Source organism: Engystomops pustulosus, chromosome 7 (assembly GCF_040894005.1).
Source record: "Engystomops pustulosus chromosome 7, aEngPut4.maternal, whole genome shotgun sequence".
Classification (NCBI taxonomy): Eukaryota; Metazoa; Chordata; class Amphibia; order Anura; family Leptodactylidae; genus Engystomops; species Engystomops pustulosus.
In genome coordinates this window covers 129,009,336-129,033,544 of record NC_092417.1, presented here as the reverse complement: position 1 = coordinate 129,033,544, position 24,209 = coordinate 129,009,336, and the positions used below count along the sequence as shown (strand labels likewise).

General features: G+C 42.4%; 1 protein-coding gene across 3 annotated transcripts in view; it reads right to left on the bottom strand.

Annotated features, from left to right (window-relative positions):
- Nucleotides 1–1,503: 1,503 nt before the first annotated feature.
- Nucleotides 1,504–24,209, bottom strand: part of NFATC3 (nuclear factor of activated T cells 3) — a 141,194-nt gene continuing 118,488 nt past the window's right edge. For all 3 annotated transcript variants that reach the window (XM_072117782.1, XM_072117784.1, XM_072117783.1), the window contains one exon: nt 1,504–2,931. In XM_072117782.1, coding sequence (XP_071973883.1) covers nt 2,855–2,931 — 77 coding nt within the window. In that variant the 3' untranslated portion in view covers nt 1,504–2,854. The remainder of the gene's footprint in view (nt 2,932–24,209) is intronic.

Here is a 24,209-nt window from a genome sequence, read left to right as displayed (position 1 = left end):
ACAATCCTGGATCCTGCATCCTTCACAATCCTCTTGCTATGGATTATGTACAGAAATGTAAGGTTACAAAAATATCCAGTTACAATATCCAACACTGTTTATGGTGAATTGATGACAAATGGGTGTGGGGCACCCATTATCTCCAGGCAATTTCATGCTTTATAAATAATCCAATCTGCTTATCAGAGGGGCTGCATAATGTAGAAATCTTTTCTAGTAGATAAGGTAGAGCTCAAGGTGTTAGATATATGCTTATAACCATGTAAAAAAAATGGTTGCTGCACCCTCCAGAATAGTGGTGCTGCAGAAGACAAAGGAATCTAGATATATGTTCTTTAACATAAGCTGCAAATTTGAAACAGTCCTCATGGCTCTATACTATACAGGGAGTGTTTTTGTCTCATCAACAGTGCCAGATGCAGTGGTCTGTTGGATCTACAATATTTTAAAGGACATCTACTACCATGATGAAAGACTGTAGGCAAATGAGCCTGAGGGGCGATGGAGAGGAGGGGTGACTTGTCCCATCTTTTTCCCCTTGTGTACAGAGAGGTACGGTGCCGAGTGTGTGGTACCGTATCGCTCCAGCCGCCATTGCCGTCTATGGGGGACGTATGTAAATCTTTTTAAGTAACCACTGAAATATACTTTATTAAGAAAAAAGCTCATATGTTCTTTTTACCGGTTCCTATCTTTTCCTGCAGTGAGCAGTGTTTTTGAAAGCCTTAAAGGGGTATTCTCATCTGGGCATTCACATTTAATTAAATTCATCCGCCATAATATACACACACACACACTTCTTCAATTGCATGTTAATAATAAAATTTACCTGTGTGAAGATAATTTCCCTTAGATGTAGCCATGTTTTCCCTTAGAAACAAGTTGGATACGATGATCCTGTAATCTGTCAGTGGTGGTCACACATACGCCCTGCCAGACCATAACGCATGAGCCCTGCCCTCCTGGATTTAGGTTTTATTACCACAAGATGGCTGTGGGACATAAAGAAACCCCTGGAAATTTCATATGCAAAAAATATAAACCACCAGAGGAGGTCATATCCAAGGACAACAATCTTGTTTCTAAGGGACAACATAGCTACATTTATAGGAAATTATTTTCACATGTCATTTATTTAATAACATCCTGTTGAAATGTATTTATATAACATATCAACTAAATGCCCAGATGAGAATAACCCTTTAAGTCTGAACACAGCAGATAGATAAGGAAATAAGGCTGAAGGTAAATTCTTTGCATACTTAAGAGTTATTATGTAATGAGTTGCTTTAAATAGTTGAAAGGGATTGTCCACTTTCAGCAAATATTTTATTTTGTTTGTGTAATAAATTAAACAATTTCCCAATATACTCTCCTATCTTTTCCTGCAACTTTTTTTGAAGTCGCAAGTCACGAATCTGGTTTTGCCATAAAAGTGAAGTGGTGTAAATAGCCCTGTTTGACTTTTTAGTAGTGCAGAGTGAGTGCAAACCTCCATGTAACTTTTTTTGAGGATTTTTTTTTTTTTTTTTTTAATACAAAGCCCATACAAACCAATAATCCCCATTAGCTTATTTTAGAGGCTGTTTGGGATGTGAAGTTAGGATAGGTGCACAACTCTAATTATTATGTGGTCTAATGAGCCATGCAACTGACATAAGACAGTTTTTTTTTTATCCACAGGAAGTAAACAATTAAGGTTTCTTTTGAACAAACAGAGATCTTGTAACCTGTGAGGAATTGATAACGAAAATATATTGGATACGGTTTACACAAACGCTATCAATTTGCTGAAAACGGATAACCCCTTTACAGGACATCTACCATCAGTTTGACTGATGGTAGATGGGTAGAACTTACATGCTCACCTTCTTTAGCAGGTACTGGAACTGTTCTTATGTTCAGGAATGGCAATATATTCACAAAATAGAGGTTTTTAAAAATATCCCTCTCAGCACCGCCATATTTTAATTTACACACGCCGGCACTGTCTGCTACCGCCCAAAGAGCTTGGAGAGGGCTGGTGAAGCCAGAGAGCAAGGTCTTGGAGCGTGCAGAGTATGAGCACTCTCCAAGTTCTTCGGGTGGTAGCAGACAATGCCAGTGTGCATAAATTAAAAAAACGTCAGTGTTCCAAGCTTTTCGGGCTGGAGAAGGTGGGACTGAGAAGGTGGTGCCAGCGTGCATAAATCCCAATATGGCAGTGCTGCAAGCTCTTTGAGCAGGAGGGACTATGACATACGTCACCTGAGCGCCTCCGGCTAATCTGCGTATTTTTAAAATGCGCCGTTCCTGAATGTAAGAAGAAGTTCCAGAAGACGAGCATGTAAGTTGTAAACATTTATCATTAAACTGATGGTAGACATTGGAAACCTTATCAACTGTGTGTACAGGAGGAAAAGTTTATTTACACACACTGCTAAAAGCAGAAAGAAATGGAGCAGAAAAAAAACAAGTATTTTTCTTGAACAAAGTATATAACAAAGTTTATTATCATCATGAACTATTGTTTCATGCCATTTGGCTTTAAAGTTTAGTTACGTGTTAACTATTCACATAGCAAATGTCACATTCCCAACAACAGAAAAAAATTCTAATATAGCTTAAAATAGTTTTAGAAATATAACAGCAATTGTAAAACACTTGCAAGCAGTTTTATGTCCATGATTTAGAAAATGGGGAATTTAAAGAGTTAAAAAACAAACAAAAAAATCCCCTTAAGGAGACTTAAAGGCAACAAAGCTGGAAGCACAGAAATTCAGAGACATATTAGGGTGCAATAAGGATGACCATAGACTTTTCATCGTAGTTTTGTCATTCTCTCATCTGCCACAGAAATTTTTTATATTTACTATCAGGTATCAGACTCCAGGGTCTTATGGCATTCTCTCTGTGTCCTTGTAGACATGTCACGTCCTATGACCTCATTAACTGTAAAGAAAAAAGAAGAGAAAAAGTGACTAAATAATTTTTTGCAATATAAACTCTATCATCTGGACAAAAATCCTTCTTTCTGGTAACAATGTAATGTCCAAAAATGGTTACAGAACTCTAAGGGCAAAAAGCCGAGGAACACACATAATTTTCAATTGTGTTTCAGAGCCTGTAAAATTTCACATTGGATTAAAAAAATGCAGTTGTAAAATTAGTTCAGCCCACAATTTATTGTATATACTTGAGTATAAGCCAAGTTTTTCAGCACAAAAAGTTGTGGCAGGAAGACAGGCACTGGCTATAATATATATATATATATACATATATATATACATATACATACATATATATATACACACACACATATATAATAATATATATATATATATATATATATATATATATATATACACACACACGCATATAATATATACACATATACATACACACGCATATGCAAATATATAAATATATACATATATAAATATATATATATATATATAAATATGACTCCGTTCGGTAGCCAGTGCCAGAAACGTGGTGTAATAGTACTTCACAATGCGGTAGGGGTTAAGAGTTTATTTTACTGTAGGTCAGGTCTAAATTGCTGGAGAGAAAGTGCCTTTGTATCTAGTGCTCTAATCCTCCTTCCTGCTATACAGTAGAAGCGTGTTCATGTGAACCGAACCTGACCTACCTGACCATAGACAGGAGTAAAGATGAGCAGGATTGTTTTTAATATTTTTAAACCTTTTAAAGTTTGAGTCCGCTCTTCTCTAGTCAGGAGTTTATGGTCATATCCAAGGACAACCAAAAATACAACAGTAGAACTGATAGATACAGGTTATGTTTATATCTGAAAAGCTGTATTTTTTTTTAATAAACAGGTTATAAAAGAATGTGTTATTTTTGCCAACCTGCTTGTAAATAAGAATATTGTCTTCATCAGAACAACCCTTTAAATCGGTTAAAAACCAGGCCCTTTTTTGCTTTTACATTTCTATTTTTCACTCCCCACCTTCAATATTAAATCATAATTTAATTTTTACATGTAAAGAGCTCTGTGATGGCTTGTTTTCTGCGTAACAAAATGCACTTCATAGTGATGGTAATGAATATTCCATGCTGTGTACTGGGAAGTGGAAAAAAATTCCAAATGCAGTGAAAATGGTGAAAAAAATGCATTTGCACCGTTTTCTCGGATTTTACGGCTTTCACTGTGCACCCCAAATGACATGTCAACTTTTTTTCTTAGGGTCGTACTATTACAGGGATACCAAATTTGTATACATTTACAAAAATTAAAACCTCCTGCACAAATTTTTTTATTTTGCCATCTTCTGGCGCAAATAACTTTTTCATACTTCGTTGTGTGGATCTGTGGGAGTTATAACTGAAAATGTCATCAAAAGTCGCAAAAATGACATTTTTAGGACTGTCCGACCTTTTGGTCACTTTTTATAGATTTTTTGGGTGCTATTTTCCGTTACGGGGTTAAAAGCAGTGAAAAACTTATTATATTTTGATAGATCCTGCATTTCAGATGCCATGATACCTAATGTGTTTATGATTTTTACTGTTTATTTATATCAGTTCTAAGGAAAAGGGGGTGATTTGAAGTTATAAGTTTTTATTATAATTATTTTTTAACTGTTTTTTATTTTTCTTTTTACTATTTCTCGGACTCCCGGTCGGGAACCGGTTAAGAAGCCAAGTCTTGATAACGTGTTATACTTATTGGGGTAAATAGCACTGGAGATTCATTTACCGTATATACTCTAGTATAAGCCGACCCGAGTATAAGCAGAGACCCCTAATTTTACCACCAAAAACTGGGAAAACCTATTGACTCGAGTATAAGCCGAGTGCGGGAAATGCATTGGTCAAAGACCCCCCCAGTATATAGCCAACCTATAGTATACAGCCTGCCCCCAGCAGTATACAGCCAGCCCAGCTTGCCCCCAGCAGTATACAGCCAGTCCAGCTTGCCCCCAGCAGTAAACAGCCAGCCCAGCTTGCCCCCAGCAGTATACAGCCAGCCCCCAGCAGTATACAGCCAGCCCCCAGCAGTATACAGCCAGCCCCCAGCAGTATACAGCCAGCCCCCAGCAGTATACAGCCAGCCCCCAGCAGTATACAGCCAGCCCCCAGCAGTATACAGCCTGCCCCCAGTAGAATACAGCCTGCCCCCAGTAGAATACAGCCTGCCCCCAGCAGTATACAGCCTGCCCCCAGCAGTATACAGCCTGCCCCCAGTAGAATACAGCCCAGCATAGCATTAAAAAAAAAAAACAAAAAAAAAACTTATATACTCGCCCTCCGGTGGCCCCAATGTGCAGCGCTGCTCCCCCGATGTCCGCGCATCGGGGCCATCAGAGGGTGAGTATTTAAGTTTATTATTTTTTTAAGTATTTTTAAGTATTTTTTACTCTTTATACTTAAGTATATTGACTCGTGTATAAGCCGAGGCGACGATTTTCAGCACATTTTTTATGCTGAAAAACTCGGCTTATACACGAGTATATACGGTACTTGTTGTAACTGTACCACAGGACAATAAACACTACCAATTTCTGTCTTTGACAATAATTGTATAAGCAATGATCCTTTCAGCACTAGGTGGTGCTCCACTTTTGTGTAGGACTGATTCTGCATTATCTAGCAAAAGTACACAGAGATTACCGTATATATTTGAGTATAAGCCGACCCAAGTATAAGCCTAATTTTACCACAAAAAACTGGGAAAACCTATTGACTCGAGTATAAGCCGAGGGTGGGAAATGCATTGGTCGCAGACCCAGCCAAGTATATAGCCAGCCAGCCCCCTATAATATACAGCTTGCCCCCAGTAGTATACAGCCTGCCCAAGCCTGCCACCAGTAGTATACAGCCTGCCCCCAGTAGTATATAGCCACCCCAGCCTGCCCCCCAGTAGTATACAGCCACCCCAGCCTGCCCCCCAGTAGTATAGAGCCTGCCCCCCAGTAGTATACAGCCTGCCCCCCAGTAGTATACAGCCTGCCCCCCAGTAGTATACAGTCAGCCCAGATTTTTAAAAACAAAAAAACTTATTTACTCACCCTACGGTGGCCCCGATGTGCAGCGCTGCTCCCCCAATGTCATCGCGGCTCCTCTCATCATACTAGGTGCAGCACGGGAGAGAACAGCGGCGGCGCCCAACACGATGTTAAAGAAGACAGAGGACGATGCGGAAGCAAGAAGAGGAACCGGGAAGCCAGAAGAGGAGCCGCGATGACATCGTGGGAGCCGCGATGACATCGTGGGAGCCGCGATGACATCGTGGGAGCAGCGCTGCGCATCGGGGCCACTGGAGGGTGAGTAAATAAGTTTTTTTTTTTTAGTCCATTTTTAATTATTTTTTACAAGTATTGACTCGTGTATAAGCCGAGGGGACGTTTTTCAGCACATTTTTTGTGTTGAAAAACTCGGCTTATACACGAGTATATACGGTAATTAGACTGTGCTCCTTGTTTCATTCCACACAGTTCTCTTTCCTGCAGACAATATAGACAAGTTCCCTCCGAGGGGTTAACCGACTCTGAAGCCTTCACACGTTTCTTCTGCCTTTGTGCTGTCAGAAGACGTTAATCTGTAATCTCTAATGCTGTTTGGCATATTGTTAGCTATCTGTCTAGTAACTATCATCCAGTGGAGTTGGACAAGAGCCTTGATGGTAGATGATGGTCAGCTTGTCAGCCGCCGGCAAGAGACCCGATGCCTACCATCAAGGTACTGTACCGCAGTAAACTTATTACCAGCAATAGTTACTAGCCAATATACAATATACAGTAGACATTACAATACACATTAAGCTAGAGAAATGGGGTCCAATGTTCAAGTCCTCTTGGGAAAAAAACAAAAGCTTTAAATTGGTGAAAAACAAAAACAATAGCTTATGAGAAATCATCTTTTAAAAAGATGTAAATGAACAGTTTTTTTTTTTTTTGGAAGAAAAACAAAAGAACAGATCATGTCACATGAGGCACAAGCCAGGACGGCACCACCATGCTGCCAGCAGCTTTAAGTGCAGCAGCAGTGCCAATATTTTATTGCATTTTTGATGTGATTCGCTGCAAAAATTGAATAAAACATGCAGTTAGCAAGCACAAGTCCTGGTGCAGGACCTTTCAGCCGGCCGGTTTAAGGGCCTGTGATGATATCATGTGTGATGATGTCATCATCACATGATCCTTCGACACAGGGCTGCTGACAGTGAGGAGGGGAAGAAATGGAGCTGGGGGCAGGTGGGAGAAGTGGGGCAGAAGGGAAAGTAGAGCTGGGGGCAAGGAGAACTGGAGCTGGGGAGAGAACTGGAGCTGGGGAGAGAACTGGAGCTGGGGAGAGAACTGGAGCTGGGGAGAGAACTGGAGCTGGGGAGAGAACTGGAGCTGGGGAGAGAACTGGAGCTGGGGAGAGAACTGGAGCTGGGGAGAGAACTGGAGCTGGGGGCAGGGGGAAGAAATGGAGTTGGGGGCAGGTGGGAGAAGTGGGGCAGAAGGGAAAGTAGAGCTGGGGGCAAGGAGAACTGGAGCTGGGGAGAGAACTGGAGCTGGGGAGAGAACTGGAGCTGGGGAGAGAACTGGAGCTGGGGAGAGAACTGGAGCTGGGGAGAGAACTGGAGCTGGGGAGAGAACTGGAGCTGGGGGCAGGGGGGAGAACTGGAGCTGGGGGCAGGGGGGAGAACTGGAGCTGGGGGCAGGGGAGAGAACTGGAGCTGGGGGCAGAACTGGAGCTGGGGGCAGGGGGGAGAACTGGAGCTGGGGGCAGGGGGGAGAACTGGAGCTGGGGGCAGGGGGGAGAACTGGAGCTGGGGGGAGAACTGGAGCTGGGGGCAGGGGGGAGAACTGGAGCTGGGGGCAGGGGGGAGAACTGGAGCTGGGGGCAGGGGGGAGAACTGGAGCTGGGGGGAGAACTGGAGCTGGAGGCAGGGGGGAGAACTGGAGCTGGGGGCAGGGGGGAGAACTGGAGCTGGGGGCAGGGGGGAGAACTGGAGCTGGGGGCAGGGGGGAGAACTGGAGCTGGGGGCAGGGGGGAGAACTGGAGCTGGGGGCAGGGGGGAGAACTAGAGCTGGAGGCAGGGGGGAGAACTAGAGCTGGGGGCAGGGGGGAGAACTAGAGCTGGGGGCAGGGGGGAGAACTAGAGCTGGGGGCAGGGGGGAGAACTGGAGCTGCGGGCAGGGGGGAGAACTGGAGCTGCGGGCAGGGGGGAGAACTGGAGCTGCGGGCAGGGGGGAGAACTGGAGCTGCGGGCAGGGGGGAGAACTGGAGCTGCGGGCAGGGGGGAGAACTGGAGCTGCGGGCAGGGGGGAGAACTGGAGCTGCGGGCAGGGGGGAGAACTGGAGCTGCGGGCAGGGGGGAGAACTGGAGCTGCGGGCAGGGGGGAGAACTGGAGCTGCGGGCAGGGGGGAGAACTGGAGCTGCGGGCAGGGGGGAGAACTGGAGCTGCGGGCAGGGGGGAGAACTGGAGCTGCGGGCAGGGGGGAGAACTGGAGCTGCGGGCAGGGGGAGAACTGGAGCTGCGGGCAGGGGGAGAACTGGAGCTTGGGGCACAATTATAGTAGTTATATTCTTGTACATCGGGGGCAATATTATAGTAGTTATATATACATAGGAGGAAGTCACCGGAGCAGGTGACGATACGCGTGGGGTTCGCTCCTCTCTCCCCCTCCCCACTCCGACCTTGCCTTTCTGCCTCTCTCACCTTACCATATGGATCCACATTAGGTACCGTATACTTCAGGCATTTAGGCTACTATATACAGGACTGTTGGGTTCATTTATTTTTTGCACCGGTCACTTTATGTATGCACATATTGCCTGTTGCAATTTGATGTTATTCAGCTGTATTTAGTACTTCCCTCATTGTCCTGCATCACAGGACTTGGTCGGCTTGGGGCTGGGGAGCCCAGGACACATTGGTCCTGGGAGGTCAAGTACACCTTGCATGGTGCACTTTTTAAGTGTTTTTATTATGTGGTTTTGTTGTTACTGTGTTTATGTATTAATAAAGTTTTTTTTGATATTACCTTAGTCCATCATACGTATCCTCTCTTTTGTTGGTTACATGCTCTCCTAGGATACGTGGACTTATTTGTAATCTTTATACATTGGTAGTGCCTGTCCTATTCTTTGTTTGGTCATATACATAGGAGACAGTACTATAGTTATATAAAAGCTTCCTTGGTACGGAACAAGAACACTCTTGCGCATTGAATGGAACATTAAGTTTTTTTATTAATAAAATTTGCACATCAGGTACATGATTATCCTATGATCGACGAGTTTTTGAGCATAGCGTCTTAGTCATGATCTGATGACAGTATTATAGTAGATATATTCTTTTCACATAAGGCAGCAAAAAGTCAAGAATCACCCTGTATGGATAAGAATAACTGGCTGGCTGCAGTTAGGGCACAGTGCTGGGCCCAGCTGCATGGGTTCAGACAATTTCCATTATTAATATTGTTTTGTTTGTGCGCTGTATTGTAGTCTGCTCTGGGGTCTATGACACTTATTGTACACTTAGGTTGTGCACCCCTGCTTTAAATCCAAACATAATTTTTAAATTGAACAAAAACAAAATTGCAAGTGTACCATTTGTTCACATCCACATACACCTGAAACCAATACTTTTTAATGTCACTAAAATCTCTTTTGATTGCTTTAATTAGCTTATCAGCTATTCAATTCATAGTATTGGCGTTACTATTTAAAACGGTGGACTATGCAAATAGATTTTCTAATTCGAGTCTTAGTGATCTATAGAATAAAGATAATATATTATTTTTTTATGGTATCGTGTATGGCCCTACAAAAGGTAGGAACCCAAAATTTACGATTTTCTTTCCTCAATACATTCACGAGTTAATAAAATCTCACCAGTAAGCTAAAGACCCACTAAAATGAAGTATTTGTAAAGTACTTTTAATGTGGCATATAAGAAAAAAAAAGTATAGCCAATAAAAAGTGACAATGCAAATCTGCTCTGAATGGCGCAAATTCCCTTAGATGCCCTGCCATATGGCCATACCACAACATATGGGGTATTGTTATACTCGGGAGAGATTGGGTATCAAACTTTGTGGAGGGTTTTCATATTTTATCCACTAATAATATGTGCATTATTTGAAAAACACATTCATTTAGCCAAAATATTTGAAATTTCTAAATTGCACACAATTTTGTTCTAACCCCTGTAAATCGATTAAAGGGTTAACTAACTTCATAAAAGTTGTTTTACATACATTGAGAGTTTTACTATTATTTAAGCCTCTCAAAGTGACTTGAAAACCGAGCGTTTTTAAATGTGGACTGCAGAAGACTGCAGTGTTACATTGCTAGCGTTATCCCAAATCTCTGCTGTAAACAAACATGGCCGCCGGAGCAGCGCTGGACTCAGCTTCCGGCCGGCCGTGGCCGGGTACGCCTATCCGTCCCTATACACAGCTTTGTGTATGGGGGCCGGAAGGTTGTCGGGTCCGGCCGGAACTGAGTCCAGCGCTGCTCCGGCGGCCATGTTTGTTTACATGGCGCCCGGACCGGAGCGACAGCAGCGCTGGATACGGGAGGGCACCGGGAGGTAAGTACAGCTTTATTATTTTAGTCAGCCCGCTCCCGGCCACATATAGTTTTTTTTTGAAAACTCGGACAACCCCTTTAAATATACATTTATTATTGCAGTTGCCACTCTATGTTGTAGTGTTTCCTGTGTGAATACAGACGCAGACCCTATAGAAACAACTGTTGAGAAGCTATAATGCCTCCCTATGGTTTGCTATATGTCAAAAGACTCCCAGGCCGGTCGTTCAGCATGATCTATAACGTTTAAAATAATAACACATAATAAAACCTATATAAATGTGTTATATCTTTGTGATTCTCCCACCCCCCCAAAAAAACGGTTGTTATTTGGAGCGCACAGTGAATGTCGTAAAAACAGGGCCCAAAACAAAAGTGGTGCACTTTTGTCAATTTCAACTAATTTTGAATTTTTTTTTTTTTTTACAGCTTCCCAGTACACGGCATGGATTTTTAAGTACAATCAATAGGAAGAACAATTGGTTGTGCAGAAAACAAGCCCTCTCAAGGCTCTGAATACAGAGAAACTAAAAAGTTATGGATGTTTGAATGTGGGCAGTAAAAAATGAAAATGAAAAAATAATAGTCCTTAAGAAGTTAAAGAAGCCTGACAAACGGTCTCAATATCTGAGTATTTCAAATATAAAGTGGTACCAAATTTAGCATCCTCCTCAAAGCATGTGCCATATAATTGATAAACATATTTAGCACACACCGTGCTAATGAGTTTCATCTTTCAGTCTTAAGCCTACCTTACTAAATTTAACCAGCATTAGAAAAGGCAAGAACAGCTGTTCTTGTCTACATTGCAACACGAGGTCAAATACAAACCAGACAACAATTCTGTTAACAGATTTGGAGGCCTACAAAATCAGTTCCTGATTAACCCCTTAATGACCCCCCTATCGGCTTTTTACGGCGGTCATTAAGGGTACTTCTTCTGACGCGTACGCCTTTCTACGGCGGCGCGTCAGAAGAAGATTTCGGGACACCGGGTCTCGCTGGTGCCGGTGTCGGGCTGTGATCTTACAGCCCAGACCCGGGACTAACACCCGGGAGCGGAAAAACTCAGATCCCGGGTGTTTAACCCCTTACAAGCCGCGGTCAAGCATGACCGCGGCGTGTAAGCGTGTCCCGCGTGGATCCCCCCCGGTGTGCTTACCGGGGGATCCGCAGCCTCGCCTCCTCCTTAGCAGCTGACGCGCAAGCGTTCTACCGACCGACTGGCTTGCGCGTCAGCTGCTAAGGAGGAGGCGAGGCCGCGTCATCACACCGGAACCATGAACCGGGAGAGCAGCTTCAGGGCCCCTTCAAAGCGGCGCCATCGAGGCTCTAACCCCAATATGGCCGGTCAGCATCAGTTATTCGATGACACCAGTGCCGTCCCAGGACCTCCGGGCATGGAATACCACAACCACGGCTCCTCAGCTCTGTGCATCCCTACTCAGGCCTTCCTGTCAGAACCCATGTCCAACTTAGCCATGGCCTATGGAAGCAGCTTAGCTACACAGGGCAAGCAGATGGTGGACAAAAATATTGACAGGATAATCCCGGTGAACAAGTGTATTGCAGTGTAAAGGCTTGAATAAGCGATCGGACGATCTCTTGTTCAAGCCAAGAAGTAGAAAATGTAAAAAAGTAAAAAAAAAAAAAAAAAATAAAAAAATGAAATCATTTTATTATATAATTAAATAAATAAAATAAAAGTCCCCTAATCTCCCCAGTTACACATGAAATGCAAATAAAGTATATAAAACACAAAAACACGTACATATTTGGTATCACCGCGTCCGTATCAATTTGTGCAATAAATCTAAATCAAGCTTGAACCCGCTCGGTGAACGACGTAAAAAAAACTAAAACAAAAAACTCGAAAATCTTCCCGTAATATACAATTTTCCATCAAACACCATCACAAAAAAGGTTCTAAAAAGTGATCAAAAAAAGTTACGTTCCCTAATATGATACGACTGAAAAGAACAACTCTATCAATAGTAAAAACAATGCGATATTCTCCAATATTGGTTTTGCTCAGGAAAATTGAGCAAAGATAAGAAAAACTATATAAATGAGATATCACCGCAATCGTAGTGAACCAGAGAATAAAGATCATATATTATTTTTATGTTACGGTGATGATTTTGTTTGTGTCCCCCTTGAAATAGTTAATAAAATCTCATTAATAAGCTATAGACCCCCAAAATGAATTATCTATACATTGTATCTCATCCCGTAAAAAATAAGCCCTCATATGTTTGCATTACAAAAAAAAAAAAAAAAAATGTATAGGTTGTACAATGCGACAATACAAATCTGCTGTGAATGGCGCCTCCATTCATTCTATACTCGGCCGTGCGCCTGTACAGCAGTTTACCACCACATATGGGGTATCAGTACACTCGGGAGGAATTTGGCATCAAACGTTGCAGTGAGTTTCATCATTTAATTTATTCTGAAACTGTCAGTTTGGCCTAAATGCATGTATTTTCCAAAAAAATTCCATAGTTTCTAAATCGCAGGTCCATATTGTTTTAACCCATGTAAAACACTTAAAGGGTTAATGGACTTAATAGAAGTTGTTTTACATATGTTGAGGGGTGAAGTTTCTATAGTGGGGTAATTTATGTGTTTTAACTATTATTTAGGCCTTTCAAAGTCACTTAAAAGTCGAGTTGTCCCTCAAAATGTGAGTTTTGGCAATTTTCATGAAAATGAGAAAAATCGCATCTAAAGTTCTGCACCTCATAACATCCTAGAAAAATGAGAGGACGCATAAAATATCATCTCAACATAAAGCAGACATTCCGTAAATGTTAATTATCAAGCTTTTTGGGTAGTTTTACTTCCTGTCTGGAAAGCAGAACATTTCAAACTTGGAAAATGAAGAATTTTTACAAACTTTTGCCAAATTTTCACTTTTTTTCAGAACGAATCGCAAAACTTATCACTTACATTGTACTTCATGTTAGTTATAAAAAGTATCACGAGAAAACATTCTCAAAATCACCAGGATATATTAAAAGCGTTCCGAAGTTATAACCAATTATCGTGAGACATGTCAGATTTGAAAAATCTGGTCATTAAGCTGAAAACTAGTGTCGGTGATAAGGGGTTAAACATTAAGAACGCAGCTATTTTACCCCTTAAGGATCAGCCCCATTTTTTGGATTCTGACATATGTCGCTTTATAAAGTTACAACTTTTGAACACGGTTACTTATCAAAGCGATTCTGAGATAGTTTTTTTTCCCCACATGTGGTACTTAATTTTAGTGGTAAATTGTGGCTGATACGTTTTGCGTTTATTTACAAAAAAAAAAAAAAGGAAAATGATGAATTTATAGAAAAATTTGCCATTTCCGAAATTCTAAATCATCGTGTTTTCAGGCAGATAGATTTACCACCTAAATAAGTTGCTGAATAACATTTACCATATGTCTACTTTACATTTTCCTAATTTTTGGATAATTTATTTTGATGTCGTGCGGCTTACAATTTTCCGTATTGACTATTTTGGGGATATATACAGTTTTGAATGAAATTTTACATATTTAACAAAAAAACCCCTTTATAATCAGCCCATTTTCAAATCTGAACCCCTGAAACTATCAGAAACAACTTTTAGGAAGATTGTTAACTCCTTGAGATCTTCATAGTAATTACATCGAAAAGGAGGTGAAATTAAGAATGGTCAAATTTTGTCGGTTATACGTTCATTTAACCCTAAAATTTACAGATTTTCAAAAGATAAAGAGAAAACCCACCTTACAATTTGTTATGCAATTTCTACTAAGGGCAGAGACCCCCCACATGTGGCCATTACTTGTCTTATGGGTGCACAGCAAGAAGGCACAGAAGGGAAGGAGCTCCCTGCAGCTGCCAGGATTTTAGTTTCCTCATTGGCCCCTTTTGTAGGCTATAAAATTTTAGCTTTTTTAATTATTGGGGCCATGTTTTTTTGCGGGATGAGATGCTTTTTCCAGTGTTACCATTTTGGGGTTGGTATCCCCCATTATTGAAAATTTAGGAACTTTTTTATGAGGGCAGGAGCAGAAAAGCATCAATTCTGTACTGGATTTGTTATTCCTTTTTTTGGTGTTCACTGCCTTATAATTATGTTATCTTTATTCTATGGGTCACTACGATTACAGGGATACCATACTTAGATTTTTCCCGACACTATGGTTTTATTTGTCAAATTAAGTAAAACCATCATTTTTGCATTGTCTTCCAAGTGGCATAACATTTTTACTTTGACTATGGAGCTGGTTGATGGCTTGTTTTTTGCGGGTTATACTTTGCAACAGTATCATTCTGGAGTACATTCTTGTAAGGCAGCTCCCTTCACATCAAGCATGACCTTCAGGAAGCCTTGTAACATGATGCAGGATTAAAACCAAAACAGTATATCTATTCCAGAAGTCTATATAGATAGACTGGTTTGGTTTTAATCCCACATCATGTTATAAGGCCTCTTGCAGGTCATGCTTGATGTGAAGGGAGCTGCCTTACAAAGTAGCTAAAAGAGGCATAGTTTTCCTTATGCCATCCTGGAAAACTTTGCATATTTTACCAGAATCCCCTTAGTGGAGCATCCATGGCTAGAAGACTCCACATGGCACCTTTAATTGGCAATCTCCGTAACAAGAACTTTTACCTCCCAACCCTAGTCACAAGCCTCTCACTCAGCCAAACCAGTTTCCAGCGCAGTACTGAAAAGACGCAACCAGGTCGAAACAGTCCGGTCTAAAGAGTTGGGAATCTAATCCTTCTGGAATAGATATACTGGCTTCAATCCTGAATCATGTCATAAGGCCTCTTGTAGGCAATGCTTGATGTCAAGGAAGCTGCCTTACAAGGTAGCTAAAAGAGGCGTGGTTTTCCTTATCCTATCCTGAAAAACTTTATGTATATTTATGGTCCTCTTTCCACAGTGTTCTTGACGTCACTGCTAGGAGCAGGGGAAGGTTTGGTTGTAATTTATAGATTATGGTAAGATGATGTATTTTTCAGTGATGCTACTTTGGGGTGGCTATGTCCTATTGATGAAAATGTATCTAATCCCGCAAAAAATAAGCCCAAACAAAAAAAAACAACAAACAAAAAAAAAAAAAACACAAAATGTCACAGGGCACAGAGATCCGTGCCATGGCCATAACACACAATGACACTAATGCACTAACTTTTTTAAATTGCAATGAAGATCTCAAAGGGTTTACAATCTTCCTAAAAGCGGTTTCCAAGTCTGAGAGGTGCAGATTTAAAATTGAAGTGATATATAGTGGGCTTCTGAGATATATATATCTAAAAAGTCAATTCTTAATTCTCCTTGAAAATGTCAAACCAATTTTAATCTATTTGTAAGACACGTGACATCAAACTAAAATATCCAGACATTTTAGTAACTAATTTGTCCAAGAACAAGATAATTTAAACAATTTCAAAATCACTTTGACAAGTTAAAATGGAAATCTACCATTTGTTTTTATGCATTGTGAACCAAACAAACATACTTTGAGAATGCTGTAGCTCACTGATACAGAAACATATCTTATTAAACCCCTTACCGATGCGTGCTGTAATAGTACGGCGCTCGTTGGGAGAGGGCTCACGCGTACATGGAGAGGGCTCACGGGTTGAGCTCTTTCCATAGCCGGTAAGTCTTTGCTGCATATTGTAGCAAAGACTTAACGGTAGCAACCACGATTGGTGCTTGCACCAATCGCGGTTGTTATCCAGGCGATCACCGTCGACGGCTTCAAAAACATGGTGGCGAATGGGAGCTGCTATCTTGCCAAGGATTGCCGCTCCCTGTGACGTCATCGGGGACCAGCGATCAGTCGCCATGACAGCCTTGGGTCTTCCGAAGACCCGAGGCCGTCTCGTTTTAACCCTCTAATTACAATGTGCCAATTGCACATTGTAATGAATGAGGAAGAAAATCCCCATAATATATGGTACCAGTATATGGTAGGATCGATCAGACAACCTAGGGTTAAAGAAAAATAAAAAAAAATAGTTAAAAAAAAATTAAAATAACCCCCCCTTTTCCTACAAATCATATAACTATAAACAAATAGTAAAAATCATAAACACATTAAGTATCGTCGCGTCCGAAAATGCACGATCAAAATATGATAACAGTTTCTCCCTGCATTTAACCCGAAATGGAAAATAGCGCCCAAAGTGGCAAAGTAAATGGCAGTTACTTGATATTTTGAAAAATAATAAAGTTCAATTAAAAATTTGATCAAACGCTCATAAAGTTCTATAAATGATAGAATTAAAAACGTCATCAAAAGTCGGAAAAAATGACACCACCCACAGCTTTGTACACCAAAGTATGAAAAAGTCATTAGCGCCAGAAGATGGCAAAATAAAAAAATGTACATGTACTGGAGGTTTTAATTTTTGTAAATGCATGAAAACATTATAAAACCTATACAAATCTGTTATCCCAGTGATGGTACCGACCCAAAGAATAAAGGAGGCCACAGTGAAAGCCGTAAAATCCCAGAAGAAAAAAACCACAAATGCAGTTTCTCTATTTTCACTGTATTTGGATTTTTTTTCCCGCTTTCCAGGGCACGGCATGGAATATTCAATACCATCAATATGAAGTGCACTTTGTCACGCAAAAACAAGCAATCGCAGAGGTTGTGTAAAAAATTTTAAAAAAAGATGGTGAGGTGAGGAGTGAAAAATGGAACTGAAAAAATAAAAAAGGGCCAGTTAGTTCCTTAAAGGGTTAATACTAGAGATGAGCGAGCACTAAAATGCTCGGGTACTCGTTATTCGAGACAAACTTTTCCCGATGCTCGAATACTCGTCTCGAATAACGAACCCCATTGAAGTCAATGGGAGACTCGAGCATTTTTCAAGGGGACCAAGGGTCTGCACAGGGAAGCTTGGCCAAACACCTGGGAACCTCAGAAAAGGATGGAAACACCACGGAAATGGACAGGAAACAGCAGGGGCAGCATGCATGGATGCCTCTGAGGCTGCTTAATCGCACCATTATGCCAAAATTATGGGCAACAGCAAGGCCATGACAGAGTGACCGAATGAGGCTAGATAGCATCTAAAACATACAATAATTGACCCTGACACTATAGGGGACGGCATGCAGAGGCAGCTGCAGGCTAGAGAGTGTCATGGCGACATACCCTAAATGGACTCAGGTTTCACCAAAGGAGGTGAGAAAGAAGCGCTGAAATGATTTCCTATGTGAACAAAAGGTTGACGGTGTTAAGGAGGTCGCACTGGTTTCGGACGCCATCTTGACTACTGTCCGCCATCTTAGATACAGCGGCCATGTTCCCTGACCATTGTCAAGTTAATGTCATGATTCAAACTTCATTTTATGTAACCTGTTTGCTGGCCTGTCAGCTAATACCCTTTGACATTTAATGAGAAGCCAGTCTGTCCTCGAAGCTGCATAATAATATGATTCTGGAGCCACTTATCTTCTTCTTAGTATAAACAATATCTGTGTACAAGGTCTCTGAGAACTGAGCACAATTAATTAACTTTCTTTTCCCAGAATTTGCTGATGACCAATAGCTTTGCAGTATACTATTCACGCCCCTTTGATGATTCTTCTGTTTGTTATATATTATGCATTTTGATTATTAAAGGGGAGAAGATTTTGACTAAGAGATTGACGTATGTCTTGGTCTCTATGTTCAATCAAGGGTTAATTAGGACTCACCTTACAAAAGTCAAGAGGGCTGTTGGGGCCCTGCAAAAAAATCCCTAACAACGGTATGTTTAGTCGACAACACAGCATGGTGGCGACATAGTGACCAAGTTCCATAACGTATCTGGTGAAACACCCGAAAAATGAGCCTGACACAGCTCGTTTGATAAAGGGACGACATGGGGAGGCAGCCATGGAGACGACTTCCATGATTAAGAGTGACTACTGGGGCATCCATATTGCTTCTATGATTGAAACTTCAGGTCTCCAGCATGGTGACAGATGGGCCGAGTTCCACTATGTATCTGGTGAAACACCTGAAAATTCTGCCTGACACAGCTCGTTTGATAAGGGGATGATGTGCTGCATATCCTCTCGTGTTCCAGCGTCTGGGGAATAGACAGTTGAAAGTTGCACATGGAGACATTGTGGACGCTGTGGAGGATCGTGGAGGCGAAATGGACAGGAAACAGCAGGGGCAGCATGCATGGATGCCTCTGAGGCTGCCTAATCTTGGGATGGAGCTGGCGGTCCGCTGCCAGGCGAGCTTTCGCCTGTCCAAGCCCCTGTCTCTCGGCTCCTCCCCACCCAAAATGGGCCTGGGGGCCAGAAGTGTTTACTTTGAAAAAATTATAATTTTCAAAGCAGGCGGGGTCGTTTGAATATTTCACCTAGGAAATGGTTCCATGATTAAGAGTGACAGTATGGGGCATCCATATTGCGCTGCTATGATTGCAACTTCAGGTCGCCAGCATGGCGGCGACAGATGGGCCGAGTTCCACTATGTATCTGGTGAAACACCTGAAAATTCTGCCTGACACAGCTTGTTTGATAAGGGGACCATGTATGGAGGCAGTGAACTAGTAGTAGATTAAAGGTGCTGCAGTTAAAACTATGTTAGTTGGATCTTGGGATGGAGCTGGCGCTCCGCTGCCAGGCGAGCTTTCGCCAATCCAAGCCCCTGTCTCTAGACTACTCCCCAAACAGCACTTCTAAGAACCTTTTGTATAAGATCAAGTGTAGTAGCGTTCTTATAAGTTTGGGTTATGGCGGGTGAGGGGAATGTAAACAGATGCGTAAGAAGCATTGAAATAATATCGGTAAATGATAAAAGTTTGCCAGTATATTTTGTGGATTACACAGCAGGGTGGCGACAAAGTTAACAAGTTTGATGTGGAATCCATGAAAACAACCCAAAATTCTGCTTGACACAGTTCGTTTGATAAGGAGACCATGTATGGAGGCAGCTATATGGACGACTTTTGGAGGCAGCTATGGCGATGACGTGTGAAGGTAGCACTGGAGACAACGTGTGGAGCCAGCTAAAAAGACGACATGTGGAGGCTGCTATGGAGACAATTTAATTTGGATAGTGCCTGTATGTGGCAGTCCAAAAAAGTTTTCAAACCAGAGGAGCTGGTTTTAAGGAATTGCTTAAAACATAGGACCGGGTAGGTGGCCCTCCAGAGTGCTATAGCTAGAGCCAGTTGGCCCTTGCAAAAAATAGCCAGTTTCCTCTGCTTTAGTGTACAAAGAGGAGGAGAAGGAGGACAATGAGGAGGAGGAGTGCATACATTATTCAGGTTGAGCTTCTTTCACCTGGTGGAGAATGGAAATCCGGAGAAATCCAGGCTTTATTCATCTTGATAAGCGTCAGCCTGTCAGTCGACAGGCGTGTACGCTTATCGGTGATGAGGCCACCAGCTGCACTGAAAACCCGCTCGGACAACACGCTAGCGGCAGGGCAGGCAAGAACCTCCAAGGCGTACACCGCCAGTTCGTGCCACATGTCCAGCTTTGAAACCCAGTAGTTGTAGGGAGCTGTGTGATCATTTAGGACAATGGTATGGTCAGCTATGTACTCCCTCACCATCTTTCTGTAAAGATCAGCCCTACTCTGCCGAGACTGGGGACAGGTGACAGTGTCTTGCTGGGGTGACATAAAACTGGCACAGGCCTTGTAAAGCGTACCATGCCAGTGCTGGACAAGCTGCCTGCTCGCCTACTCTCCCTCGCTACTTGTCCCGCAGAACTACGCACTCTGCCGCTAGCGCTGTCAGAAGGGAAATACTGTTTCAGCTTGTGCACCAGGGCCTGCTGGTATTCATGCATTCTCACACACCTTTCCTCTCCAGGGATGAGAGTGGAAAGATTTTGCTTGTACCGTGGGTCCAGGAGAGTGAATACCCAGTAATCGGTGCTGGAATAAATTCTTTGAACGTGAGGGTCACGGGATAGGCAGCCTAGCATGAAATCTGCCATATGCGCCAGAGTACCAACGTGCAAGAATTCACTCCCCCCACTGGCCTGACTCTCCATTTCCTCCTCCTCCAACTCCTCTTCTTCTGCCCATACACACTGAACAGTGAAGGACTGAACAATGGTCCCCTCTTCTGTTTCGCCAACATTCTCCTCCTCTTCCTCCTCATCCTCCTCAGATATGCGCTGAGAAAAAGACCTGACGGTGCTTTGGCTATCAACAAGGGAATCTTCTTCCCAGTCTCTTGTGACGAGCGCAAAGCTTCCGAGGCTGAGGATGGCGGCATTGCCACTGACCATCTGTGTTGACTCCTCAAAGTTACTCAGCACCTGACATATCAGACATCCACGTCGACTCCTCATTGTAGACTTGAAGAAGCTGACTGACCTGACTACCAGTTCTGGTGGAAGTTGACATCTGGCAGTCTACAATCGCTCTGCGCTGCTGGTAAACTCTGGATAACATGGTTAATGTTGAATTCCAACTCGTGGGCACGTCACACAACAGTCGGTGAGCGGGCAGTTGGAGGCGGCGCTGCGCTGCCCTGAGAGTGGCAGCATCTGTGCTGGACTTCCTGAAATGCTCACAGATGCGGCGCACCTTCGTGAGCAAATCAGACAGATTGGGGTATGTCTTGAGGAAACGCTGAACTATGAGATTTAACACATGGGCCAGGCATGGCACATGGAGGAGTGCTGATTTCGGTGACATGGGTGGACTGCGTGGAAGACTGACTGGTGGACCAATGGCTAGAAGCATTGTCCGCAATCCACGACATCACCTCTTCGCACTGTTCTGGCCTCAACAGTGCTCTACCACGAGTCACAGTAACTTGAGACATGATGAACCTAGGGAGTGTAGCTCTGCGGCGTTCCCCTGCTCCCTCATCAGCAGGTGGTGTCTCACCCCGCCCAGGACCACGGCCTCTGACCCCTGCAGTAGTTGGACGCCCACGTCCTCTACCCCTAGCCCTCGGGTTAAACATTTTCAAAATTAAAGTGTAAACTTCAAATTTTTTTTTTTGTGTGTTTTTTGTGTTTTTTTTTTTTTTAAACAAAACGATGCTATCCTATTGCTATGGCAAGTTTTTAACCTACACTGACAGCACACAACTGGATTTTGTGCTGTGTCTGATGACTTTGAGTTATAAAAAGAAATAAACGTAAAAAAAAATAAATCAGAAGACTGTGCCTAATTCAAATCAAACCCCTAATAAATTGTCCCACTTCGGTGTTTGAGGTGGATATGTGTGTCACTAAGAGCTAAACACAACGGTTGCAAGTCTCCCAGCAAATTCCTCACAATATGGTACTAGCTGCACTACTAATGCCAGCAAGCCCAGCCACAAGCAAACAAAAAAAAAGGAAAATATAACGCTATTGTAGGCCTAAATAAGCCGTTAGGGTTCTCCTATGGCTATTTTCTAGCCTACACTCAAAGCACACTGCTTTGGCAGATTACTGTGAGTTCTAAAAAGAAATAAACGTAAAAAAAAAATAAATCAGCAGACTCGGGGTAATTCAAATCAAACCCCTAATAAATTGTCCCACTTCGGTGTTTGAGGTGGATATGGGTGTCACTAAGAGCTATCAAAATTATAGTTTTAGATAGTCCTAGGACCACTTTATGGTCGGACCTATAGATTTAATTCATATATTTACAGTTGTTGCTTAGGAAGCAACACAAGAGGTCCTTGTGACCCGTTAAAATTTAACTTTTACTTCGATATTCCTTAAAAAGGATCACAATATAATCATATATATATGAGCCTTGACATAAAGAAACGCATTAAAAGAATATGGCGGATGTGGAGGGATGGTAGATGGTACATGGCATACAATGGTATTGTATGCTGGTATGATAGGCTGGTGGAGCAGTGTGACTCGCTAAGGGGTGCTACTATAACGATATACTATCGGGGTGGACAATTGTGAAGTGGTCGCTGAGAGCGGCTGTATACCTTTCTGCGGTGGTGTGTGCCAAATTGTCTCTATAGGATATACCTATTCACCTCTGGGGACTAGTATATTTACACACCACAAACAATAGCATACTAGATTTTAACCCCTTCACGCTCTGTGGCGGATATATCCGCCACGGAGCGCAGTGACTTAGCGCTCAGTGGCGGATATATCCGCCACGGCGCTTATGCCGGCTCGGCTCTGGATCAGAGCCGAACCGGCATCGGGAAACACGGGGTGCCGGCTGTAACTAATAGCCGGCACCCCAGTGTAACACCCGCGATCGGAGTTGTCTCCGATCGCGGGTGCTTAACCCGTTAAATGCCGCGGTCAGCGCGACCGCGGCATCTAACAAGCATCTGGGGGATCTTTCCCCCACGATCGGCCCCCCCGAACCGTTTTCGGGGGGCGCCGATCGTTGCTATAGCAACTCTGGGGTCCGATCTGGACCCCAGAGTTACTTGCAAGAATTGCCGGTAAGATGGCGTCTGTGACGTCATCTTACTGGCACAGTGCCAGCCTATGCAAGTGTATAGGCTGACACTGATAATACTCTGCAATACATCAGTATTGCAGAATATTATCATGAAGAAGCAATCAGAAGATTGCTTCTTCATGTCCCATGGTATAAAAGTGAAAAAGTAAAAAAAAAAAAGTTATTCAATAAAAAAATAAAGTCATAAATCACTAAAAATGCCCCAAATCCCCAAAACATTTAAAGAGACATATAACTCAAAAAAAAGTCTAAATCATAACACAAACCCCACATATATATAGTATCACCGCGTCCGTAACAACCCGTAGAATAAAAGTAAATCATTATTGAACCCCCACGATAAACGCCGTAAAAAAAAACTGTTATAAACCCTCCAAAAATTATGATTTTTACCTTTTCAATCCCACAAAAAATGCTATAAAATGCGATCAAAAAACCATATGTACTCAGACATGATACTGGTGCAAAGTACAACATGTCCCGCAAAAAACAAGCCACCAACCAGCTCCGTAGCCAAAAAAGTAACAATGTTATGCCACTTGGAAGACGGCAATACATAAATGATAGATTTTTCCCCACATTAGGGTTTTGTTTGACAAATTTAGTAAAACGTAAGAAAATATATTCATGTCTGGTATCCCCGTAATCGTATCGACCCATAGAATAAAGATAACATGATTATTAGTCTATACGGTGAACACGAAAAAAAAAAGAGTAAAAAATCCAGTACAGAATTGATGCTTTTCTACTCCTGCCCTCAAAAAAAGTTCCTAAATTTTCAACAATAGGTGATACCAACCCCAAAATGGTAACAATGGAAAAAGCATCTCGTCCCGCAAAAAAAATGGCGTCACATGGCCCAAATAACGAAAAAGCGAACATTTTACAGCCTTCAAAAGGGGCCAATGAGGAAACTAAAATCCTGGCAGCTGCAGCGCCCTCCTTCCCTTCTGCACCTCGCTGTGCGCCCATAAAACAAGTCACAGCCACATGTGGGGGGTCTTTGTACTCAGGAGAAATTGCAGAACAAATTGTATGGTGGGTTTTCTCTTTTTATATTTTGGAAATGTGTAAATTTTAGGGCTAAATGAACGTATAAGGGAACAATATGACCGTTCTAAATTTCGCCGCCATTTTGATTCAATTACTATGAAGATCTCAAGGGGTTAACAATCTTCGTAAAAGCCGTTTCTGATAGCTTGAGGGGTGCAGATTTGAAATTGGGTTGGTTATATAGGGGGTTTTGATGCTAAATATGTA